We start from the raw sequence: 10,150 nt of genomic DNA on the forward strand, positions 1-10,150 counted from the left end.
AACTATGCAGAATATCTATATAAACAGTTACACAAGTTGCATTTACGTGACTCCTTGACAGTTCTATGTCTGAAATCAGAGCACAAACATTGACCAATTCTTTTTTTTTGAGGGGGGGTCCGGTCGTGGGGCCTGAACTCTGGGCCTGAGCGCTGTCCCTCAGCTCTTCAGCTCAAGGCTAGAGCTCTGCCACTTGAGCCACAGCGCCACTTCCAGCTTTTTTCTTTTTGCTTATGTGGTGCTGAGGAATTGAACCCAGGGCCTCAGGCATGCAAGGCAAGCGCTCTACCACTGAGCCAACTTCCCAGCCCTGACAAGTTCTTTTGATCCTACTATAGAAAGATAATCAAATTGCAGAAGCTGTGCCTAAATAAATAAACAAACAAACAAACCCACTCTAGCTTTGATCCCAGACTCTCCACTTAGGACTGCAAGCTTTTATGCCACATAAAACGAAAATGGCCACTTGAGGGTAAAGTTTTAATGTAAAATAAACTACAAAATAAATGCCTAAAGAACCATTGTAAGTATAAATGTCACATAAACCATGTCTTTCTGATCACTTCAAATACTCCCCACCTGTTCAAATAATATCAACTTGTAGAAGATCAACTTGCAGGAAATTCTGACCCTTCCATGCTTTGCTGTTGCTATTTAAACAAAGTTGCAAATCTAAATGTTCCCCTTACAGGATAGTATGTACACTTTATTATTAGGTAGCTTCTGAGCTAGAGTGATTTTTTTTCCTACCTTTAAATATTTTAATGGGGCACCAGTGTTTCATACCTGTAATGTTAGTTACTTAAAGAGACTGAGATCTAAAGGATTGTGATTTGAAGCCAGCACCGAGGTTAGATAGGAGAAAAGACCAGGAGACATTGTCCAAGAAACACTGTGTGGTAGAGTGCCAGTTGTGAGAAAAAAAAAAAAAGCCTACAGATAGCAACAGGCCCTGGGTTCAAGCCCTAGTACCAGCACATTCCATAAAAGTATAATTTATTTAGCTCCTCTTCCCTCAAATTACCTTTCTAATCTTAAAATTAGCAGAGATATTTTCAAGCAGTTTTTTTTTGTTTTTGTTTTGTTTTGTTTTGTTTTGTCAGTCATGGGGCTTGAACTCTGGGCCTGGGCGCTGACCCTCAGCTCTTCAGCTCAAGGCTAGCACTCTACCACTTGAGCTACAGCACCACTTCCGGTTTTCTGGTGGTCTACTGGAGATAAGAGTTTCATGGACTTTCTGGCCTGGGCTGGCTTTGAACGGAGATCCTCCTGAGTAGCTAGGATTACAGGGGTGAGCCACCAGCGCCTGGCATGAGCAGGTTTTTAAAAGAAGGAATTCCCAAGATATTTTTAGCATTGCCTCTTTCTCTTTTGTGAGTTGATAGCCAACCTATAGCTCTTTGTGGATAATCCAGTCTTGTATGCAGATAACTTTTCTTTAAGGTTCCACTTCAATGTATTGTATGAACTATTTAGCCCAGCAAGGAAGCTCAATAGTTCAAAATGCTATTAAGAGGAGTGTGTGTGTGTGTGTGTGTGTGTGTGTGTGTGTGTATGCTAGCATGACCACTGTTTATACTGCTTACTCTGTTTGGAATGCAAACCATAATAACAAAATGATCTGTTATTAATATATTTTATAAATGTATTCAGATTGCAGAGTAATGGGTGATCGCATAAGTCAAAAGTGATCAGCACTGTTATCATCAGAAATCAGCAGAAATCTACACATGGGTGGTCACAGAATGAGAAAGGCAATTGGAATGGGTCTAAGGAGTTTTTGACCAATTTCCAGTGTCTTTAGACACTTTGGCGCAGATCAAACTTCCTAAAACCTCACTTACAGCATACCATTCAGGGCTCTTAGCGGCTCCTGTTACTTTTATCCCAAATGCAGACTGGCTTTTTGGCTTCTCATACTTTCCACAATGTTCCTGCTTCCCTTCAAGCTCCTGTCTCTCTCGTTAAAGGGCTCTGTCCCGATTTCCCAAACATCCTTGGCCATTCCTACCTCTGTATTTCCCTGCTACTCTTCAATATTCAAAATATGACTTGGTCTCCAGTGTCTGCAATTAACATTTACACATTTTCACATTTCGTCTACGAGTCCTACTTTTTCCAGGCCTGCCACACAACCTCAGAAGCCTATCCCAACAAGTGGTCACAGAACTCTCACAAAAAAATCTCTTAAACTGCCTACATTCATACTTTCACTCATTTCTGGTATGTAGTGTCTCTCAAAAGCAATTATAGGCACTTACCATAAACAAGAACACTCTATAGCCTCTGCATCCCTCATTCTGTGGTCGTTTCCTGCGTTCCGTTGCAGCTGACACTAATGAGAAATAATTAAAATGCTCCTGGATTGAGTATGAGAATTTGGACCAGGACACACAGAAATAATGAATAGAGTTGGAAGAGCACTTCTTCCCAATTTAACTTGGTATCCTCAATTTCCTTCCCCTGCCTTTGCCAGGCAGTCCCATAGACTTATATGACAGTTGAAGGTGTTTGGACAAGAAAGATTCTAGAATGTAATCACTTATCCTAAATCCTTGGAAGAGTATGAGTCTCAGATTCCAGAAACTGTCAGGAAACCAAACGTACATACACGTCAATATCTACTAACTAGCTCACTATCTATGGTGACATCTCATAAAAAAATGCATTTCAGTTCAGAGATATTGAAACGTAGAGAAGAGTGACTACAAACTATGTCAGTTCATATTAGGGTGATACCATCAAATAACTTATGAAAATGATCTTTTGGATTTCAGAATTACCATGAAAGGATCATGGGTGATGATGAAAGCCAACAGGGCCAGGCACCCATGGCTCACGCCTGTCATCCTAGCTACTCAGGGGGCTGAGATCTGAGGATCGCAGTTCAAAGCCAGCCAGGGCAGACCAGGCTGTGAGACTCTTATCTCCAATTAACCACCAGAAAACTGGAAGTGGTGCTGTGGCTCAAGTGGTAGAGCACTCACTTTGACCTGAACAGTGCAGGGACAGCACCCAAGCCCAGAGTTCAAGGCCCACGACTGAAAAAAAAAAAAGCCAAAAAAAAAAAAAAACAACAACACTAAGGATCTCTCAGCCAAACATACTTTAATGTATGTTTGGGCATCTGCTATAGATGCCCAACAAAGTAAATTAAACCAATAAATCTCTACTTTCTTAGTCAAATAACCTGAATAATATATGTGTGTATGTATATAAATAATTTTCAGAATAAACAATTACACATGCAAACCTAAAGTATTTTGAGTAAATGTATAAGGTTAAACTACCTTATAAACTTTAAACTTTAACTTATAAATTTTAGCAAATTTCTGTGCTCTCTGTAGTTTCTCATCTGCAAAAGTCAATGATAACTTAATTGACAATTTATAGATGTGTTGCAAAGTAAGCCCATATAAGATGAGATATATATTCTGCCAAGAATAGTGTAACTGGGGAAAAAAAAGACACAGAAATGCTGAAAAGTCAACGTTTTCCCCATGAAACTTTTTTTCTAAACCTCTTATTTGTGATACATCATTTGGCACAGGTAAATACAATCTTTTTCAAAAGTGACATTAGCACAACTTAGTAAAATTATTTACTATCAGAAGTTCTTGTTAGGCCACTAAGTAGCCGGTTTTCCTTCCAATACTTCTGTAGATTAGGACATTTGTAAGCTATCTTTTACTCAAAGGGACTTTACTTCGCTTTATCTTTAGTGCTTACAAGAAAAGTTCATGTTCATTTCAATTCATCCCATTATGGGGAATTAGGACCTCAATAAATGTAAAAAGTTGGCTTAACTGCAAAGTAATATACTTCTCTGTGCTTTCTTGCACACTGCTCCATTGTGCAAGAGGAGAATGGAAGATTCTAGAAGAAGGGATTGTGCAGTCTTTCATCAACCCCAAAGAGTCAAACCCATTCCTACGTTTTTCCTAGAACATGTTTCAAAAGTCAAAAAAAAACCCACAATTTTTGTTCCTATTTAATTCATTTAAATCTTAAGTACCTCAGCTTTAATGTAACATCTTAATATGCAACATCCATCTGCTGCTTTGAAAGCCAAAATAAAATAAAGTCCCAACACTCTGGCAGAGTGCAGGACACCCACAGGTACTTAAGATGACACAGATTATTGTGAAACCATATGCAGAGGGAAAAATGGAAGAGGAGCCGAACCTTCATGGCATCTGGAGTTGCCAGTGGCAAAAGCAGAGCTGTAGCTACAGAAAGACCTCATCCCAAGCACCTAGCTCCTGTCCCCCCCCTCCCCCGCCAAAATGATAATGAGCTAAGAAAAGCTTCCCAGTCAATCTCACATTGAAAACTGGGAAACCAAGACCTTTCTCTCAAGTGTCCTGAACTGGAAATCCAGAAGATTTCCCTAAATTACCACCTTAACTCAACTTAAAAGGACAAGAATAGAGACCCATGGGTCATTTTTAAAAATTGCCTTTGAGTTCAGTCAGTAATTGTCTGCCTCATAAAGCAGTTTGATGCTGTCTCATGAACAAATGGCTACGCATCAAGAAATCAAGTTCTAAGTGGTTTATGCCTGTAATCCTAGCTACTTGGGAGATGAAGATAGCTACACCATTGTTTACGTTCAGACCACAAAAACTTTTGTTAATTACGACCTATCTCAAGGAACATGTCAGGTATGGTAAATTAAGCTCCCAGGTAGACAGGAAAAAGAGGTAGGAGGCTCCAGGATAGTCAAGGCAGAAGTGTTAGAATTATTGTTAAATAAGTAAAGCGTGAAGGGCTAGAGGGATGACCGAAGTGATAGAGCACTTGCCTACCAAACTTGAAACCAGGACTTCACACCCAGACCTACATCCTTCCCTGAAAAAAAGATCAATAACTTTAAGAAATAAATACAGTAAATATAAAGAAGTGGCAAGCAAACTGGAAGGTAAATTGAACATTTTATGTCCAAATCCATAAATAGTCAGTATCACTCAGAGTAATTTCAGGAATTAAGGAAAGAAGTTGACAAGGACAAAAACAAAAGCTGAGAAAAATTATTACATGCTCTTAAAAAAAATAAGTAGGAGAACCAGATAACTCAGGAAAGGAGGACAAGGATGTAAGTCTGTGGTTATGCAAACTCTTGCTCTCCTCAGAAAGGGGATTTGTGGAAGTCAAACTCTGAACTTCTAACATAAATTGATGCAGGTTAAAGTGAAGGGATCTAAAAGCTTCCTTTCCTAATCTTGAACATCATAGCCAAGACTGAGAGGGTGAGTTTGGAATGGGGGCAGGGCGAGTCATACCAAGAAATATAGGAACTCCAATATAAAACGCAGAGAAAGCTACAAATAAATGATTAAACATTACAGTTATATTTGTGGTGCCTATTTTATCTGAATAAGATGTATTTGGACACTTTTAATTGTTTCATGTGGATTACAGTAACACCTGTCAAATATTCAAATACATAAAGTATTTTATACAGTTTATGTCCTCATTTTTTAATAGGATGTAAATTTGTAAAGCTTAATTTTGCTTTTCAAATAATGTCCTATGTCTAGCCAAAGGTTAAGTGATCCATGGAATGAGTATTATGATGAGCCATTAACATCCATTATTGTCTCTGAAATACCGTAATCTTTCAAATAACTACAACCAACATCTTTCTCTGGGTAAACCAGGGTAACTCTCTCCCACTCCATTAACTCAGGTTAATCTTCATCCATGGATTCCTATTGTAACAGCTCCAGCTCCTTCATCTGTTCCACTGACAGCACTCTCAGGGCTATTCATTGCTTCCCATCTACACTGTTCCTGTTGCTGCTTCCTCTTCCTTCTCCTCCTCCTCCCCCTCCTCCCCCTCCTCCCCCTCCTCCTCTTCTTTTTGCCAGTCCTGAGGCTTGAACTCGGGACCCAGACACTTTCCCTGAGCTTCTTTTCACTCAAGGCTAGCACTCTACCACATGAGCCACAGCGCCACTTCCAGCCTTTTCTGTTCATGTGAGACTGAGGAATGAAACCGGGGACTTCATGCATGGTAGGCAAGTACTCTACCACTAAGCCACATCTTTGTTGCTTCTTAATTAGACTCCAGCCCAATAAAAGTCCTTCTGACTTCTAATCAATCCCATTCATGATCTCAATACTCTCTTTATTACCTATGTGATTCAACAGCTCAGATTATGAATCACCCTCCATGACCCTCCATGACAAAATGACATTTAGCCTTCTTAAACTTTCTCAGTCTATGAGCAACAGCATTCCAATGATCTCTCTAAACTTAAGGTAGTAATTCGCTGTTATTCCACGTAACTCTTCCCAATGTCTATTTTTCTGCTTGTCTTGTCACTTTATCTGGGAGAACAATCAGACCTCTGGTTTTGATGAATTCATCTCATGTGGAACTCACATCCAATACAACAACTCTGCTCCCACAACAAGGTTTCCAGCTCAAAGAAAAAAAAATATCCACATGCAGACGTTTCTCACTCAAATTCCAGAAATCAGCACATCAATACCAATTCCATACCAACAGAGTAATTAAGTCTCAGAGTATTCCTATTCATAAATCATTAGTTTTCCACCCACGATGTGATCTTGAAGAGAGGAAAATCAGTACAGTTTCAAGATGCCCCATGCATACTAGATTACTTCACAAATTAAACAATTATGTCAAATGATAAAAACAAAAAAGATTAGCTTTTAGATCACTGTATCTTATATTTTTATTACATAGGAGAACTTAGGATGCTAATTTAAATGTCTACTAAATATACGTTTAATCTTTAAACCTTAGATCCAAGGCCAAAGATCTGTGTGGTCTCAGAGTAGGGGGAAAAAATTAAAGCCATCTAGACAACTCGTATATACTTGGCACATGTAGTTTTTTAAGAAATTCTGCTAGTGGTTAAATTGAAACTAAATAAAACATGTAGAAAAGTACACAGAATTATTGATTATAAAGAAAATCCAATGTAGTGAAATCTAATATATATATAAATAAGGATCTTGGTATTAATACTGTCAGTCTAGATACTTATAAGAATAAAAAGTTCCATATTTATACTTCATTTGAAGTAATTCTTTCATTTAATTTTTTGGTCACAACCAGGTTTTCACTGAAGATCAAACTCTTCAACTCCAACTTTCCAGAGGAGTCTCTACTAAAACTCATTTTGCAAATTATTGGATCACTCTATGATTTCTGCTCCAATGTTATCTGAATGGCTCTAAGGCCACAAGAAGCATTGGATGGCCAATCGTGTTTTATAGCATATGAGCTATTTCACAATTTTTAAGGAGTAAAAATATGACCCTTAAAAAAGATCAGTCATTGGTTCCTCCCAGTTCTCCATTACTACATTTAAATGAAGTGCTTGTATAGACCACTAGGGAGAGACAAAGTGATTTTATTGAGGACTATTAAAGTTCTACTCACTGGAGACATTTACTCTGACAATAGTACACTCTTGTAGTCTATGGAACTCAGAAATGTAAGTAATGTTTCAAGATATGGAGGGGGGACTAGGATCATCTACAGAGCATCAACCCATAATCAATATATAGCATATAGTAGACAGTTAAATTTCGAAAACAACATTTGCAAAATTGGCATGGCAAAGATAAAACTTGATGACATCAGTAATGAAGACAACTGTTAAACTTTTTTTGGTCCAATCTCATAGCTACCCCCCCAGACACACACACTTCAGAGGTACATCCCTTCAGGAATGACCTAGGAGTGGATCCATGATAGACTTATCAGGAAATTCTTTTTACTTAATATCCACATTGATTATTATTGTTGATTTTATTTTTATTATTTTATTGAATTTTATTATTGATTTTATTTTATTATTTTATTTACTGGTTGATTATTATTGACTTACTTAATATCCACATTGATTATTGGTAAGTGCCAAGTCAGTTACCACCAGGCAATGGAGCAGTGTTGCCTTACTAAGTCATACTCAGGTCATACTAGCTTGTCTTACTAAGTCATGCTAGCTTGACTGCAGAAACAAAAAGTGAATGAGTATAGCATAAGGACTCAAATTACAGCAAGTATTATTGGGCCCAACACTATACTGCTATGCTATTTAAGGACATAAGGAGATCCTCATCACTACAGTTATACCCACATATTTGTCTTTAAAAAGTTACAATTCTCCGGGCTGGGAAGGTGACTCAGTTGTAGAGCCCTTGCCTTGCCTGCATTAGGCCCTGGGTTCGATTCCTCAGCACCACATAAGCAGAAAAAAAAAGCCAGAAGTGGCGCTGTGGATCCAGTGGTAGAGCTGAGGGACAGCGGCCAGGCCCAGAATTCAGGCCCCACGACCGGACCACCCCCCCAAAAAAAGTTACAATTCTCATAACGCACTGATTTTTGGAATTTGTTTTTACTCAAAAGGCTTTTTTTTCTTCCCTCTCAACTCCCTATATTGAGCTACAGATCCCTATATTTTAAATTTTCCCTAAATTTAACTTAAAGGTTTAAAGTGCATCCCCCAAATGAAACTAGGAGGGCCATTGACTTCTACACATTCGGTATATGTTCATCAGTAAAGTCAACGGAAAGCCAAGTGTCACGCGCGCGCGCGCGCGCACACACACACACACACACACACACACACTTTGGCACTTTGCCACTTTTTCCACCAGTTAAATAAACCCCTGTAGTCTGGTTCCAGCCAGGGGTACGCAAGTATCTAAACTCAGAGACTTCATCGTGTGTTAATATAAAACTTCAGGAGTTTGGAAATCAACTATGCATTGCTATGTCAGATGAGAAGCAACAAAGATAGGACAGAGAACTCCTTTTGAAAATCCAAAAGTCTTCAAAAGCATCTTAACACCATGTTTTTATGCAAAATAATTACACACCTCAGATTTGAAAACCAAAAGCAATCCAAATTGGAAAAAGGATGCCTGAGGGCTTTTTTGCTTTCATTGTCACTATTCATTTTACCAGAGTTTACAAATGCTGAGTTCACAACGTTGAAAAATAAAAGTCCCGGGTTGATAGTGAGTTAAATGACTGTAATTCTCCAGTTAGAGCTTATGCGTGACCAACCAGAAAACCCTCAAACCCAGTGACGAGATTCCCTAAGCTTTGGCTCAAACAGCGCCCAGCTCCAGGTGCTCACACAGCCTGAACACCCCAGGAAAGAGTCTCTGTTGACTCAACATCCCTGTGGTCCCAGAAACCATTTGAGACCCCAGAAACCAGCCAAAAAGGAAAAAAAAAGAAAGAAAGAAACGCGAGCATTTGTTTTCTGGATCAGCATGGAGAGATCTCCAGAGCCGGCTTCAGGGCGCCCTTGACCCCCCCCCCACCCCACCCCAGGCCACTCTGAAAGCCATCGCGGGATCTCAACCACCAGACACAGTGTCACTCGCTTCGCTCCCGTGTCACTTCTCATCCGTGTAACTGGCCATCTAGTCACAACTTCCCACTAACAGAAAAGAAGAAACCACTTTTCTGCCCTGCCTCTGAATCCAGGGCGCACGGGGAATCCAAACCCTCCGCTCGCTCCGCGCCGGTGCCCAGGCACCCCGCACACCACAGTCGCTCGTGCGGCGTGGCCCTGGCCGGGGAGGGGGGGTCCCCTCCGATCCGATCCGCAGGGGGTGCCAGCACCTACCTTGACCTCGCCTGCGTCGGGCTCCGCGTCGGAATAGCCAAGTCCCGACTCCCAGGCGGCGGCGGCGGCGGGCGCCTGGCGCGGACCGGGCAGCAGCGCAGCAGCGAGCAGCGAACACGCCAGGGACAAGAAGCCCAGCAAGTGCATGGTGGACGCCGGGCCCGGGGAATGAGTGGGGCGGCCGGTGGGCTGGCGGGGGCAGGGCGGGGGGGCGTGGCCGACCCGGCGAGGTTGGAGGTTCCCTTCCCCACCCCCCCGGGGGTCTCCTCCCGGGGGCGCCCCCTCGCCCCCCTGGGCGAGCGGGAGGCGGCGGGAGCGCGGAGACGGCTTCCCAACTTTGGCAAAGCTCCGTCTTCGTGGCCGGCGGGACCCGGGGGGAGGCGCGAGCGGGCGTCAGGTAGCGAGCCTCGCGGGAAGCCGGCCGGCCCCGCTCCCCGACGAGTCCCCGCAGCCCGAGTCCCCCTCCGCCCTCCCCTTCCGCGAAGTGAAAGGAGCCGGGCCAGCGGCAGCGGTGGCGGCGTGGCCGG

At 41.7% G+C, this 10,150-nt stretch overlaps 1 protein-coding gene across 1 annotated transcript in view; it reads right to left on the reverse strand.

Annotated features, from left to right (window-relative positions):
* Vegfc (vascular endothelial growth factor C) overlaps positions 1–10,040 on the reverse strand; it is a 95,092-nt gene extending 85,052 nt beyond the window's left edge. Inside the window, exon 1 of the mRNA XM_013024520.1 lies at positions 9,624–10,040. Within this exon, the coding sequence (XP_012879974.1) occupies positions 9,624–9,770 (147 nt within the window). The 5' untranslated portion in view covers positions 9,771–10,040. The remainder of the gene's footprint in view (positions 1–9,623) is intronic.
* Positions 10,041–10,150: the final 110 nt, after the last annotated feature.

Source organism: Dipodomys ordii, unplaced genomic scaffold, assembly GCF_000151885.1.
Source record: "Dipodomys ordii isolate 6190 unplaced genomic scaffold, Dord_2.0 Scaffold4, whole genome shotgun sequence".
Classification (NCBI taxonomy): Eukaryota; Metazoa; Chordata; class Mammalia; order Rodentia; family Heteromyidae; genus Dipodomys; species Dipodomys ordii.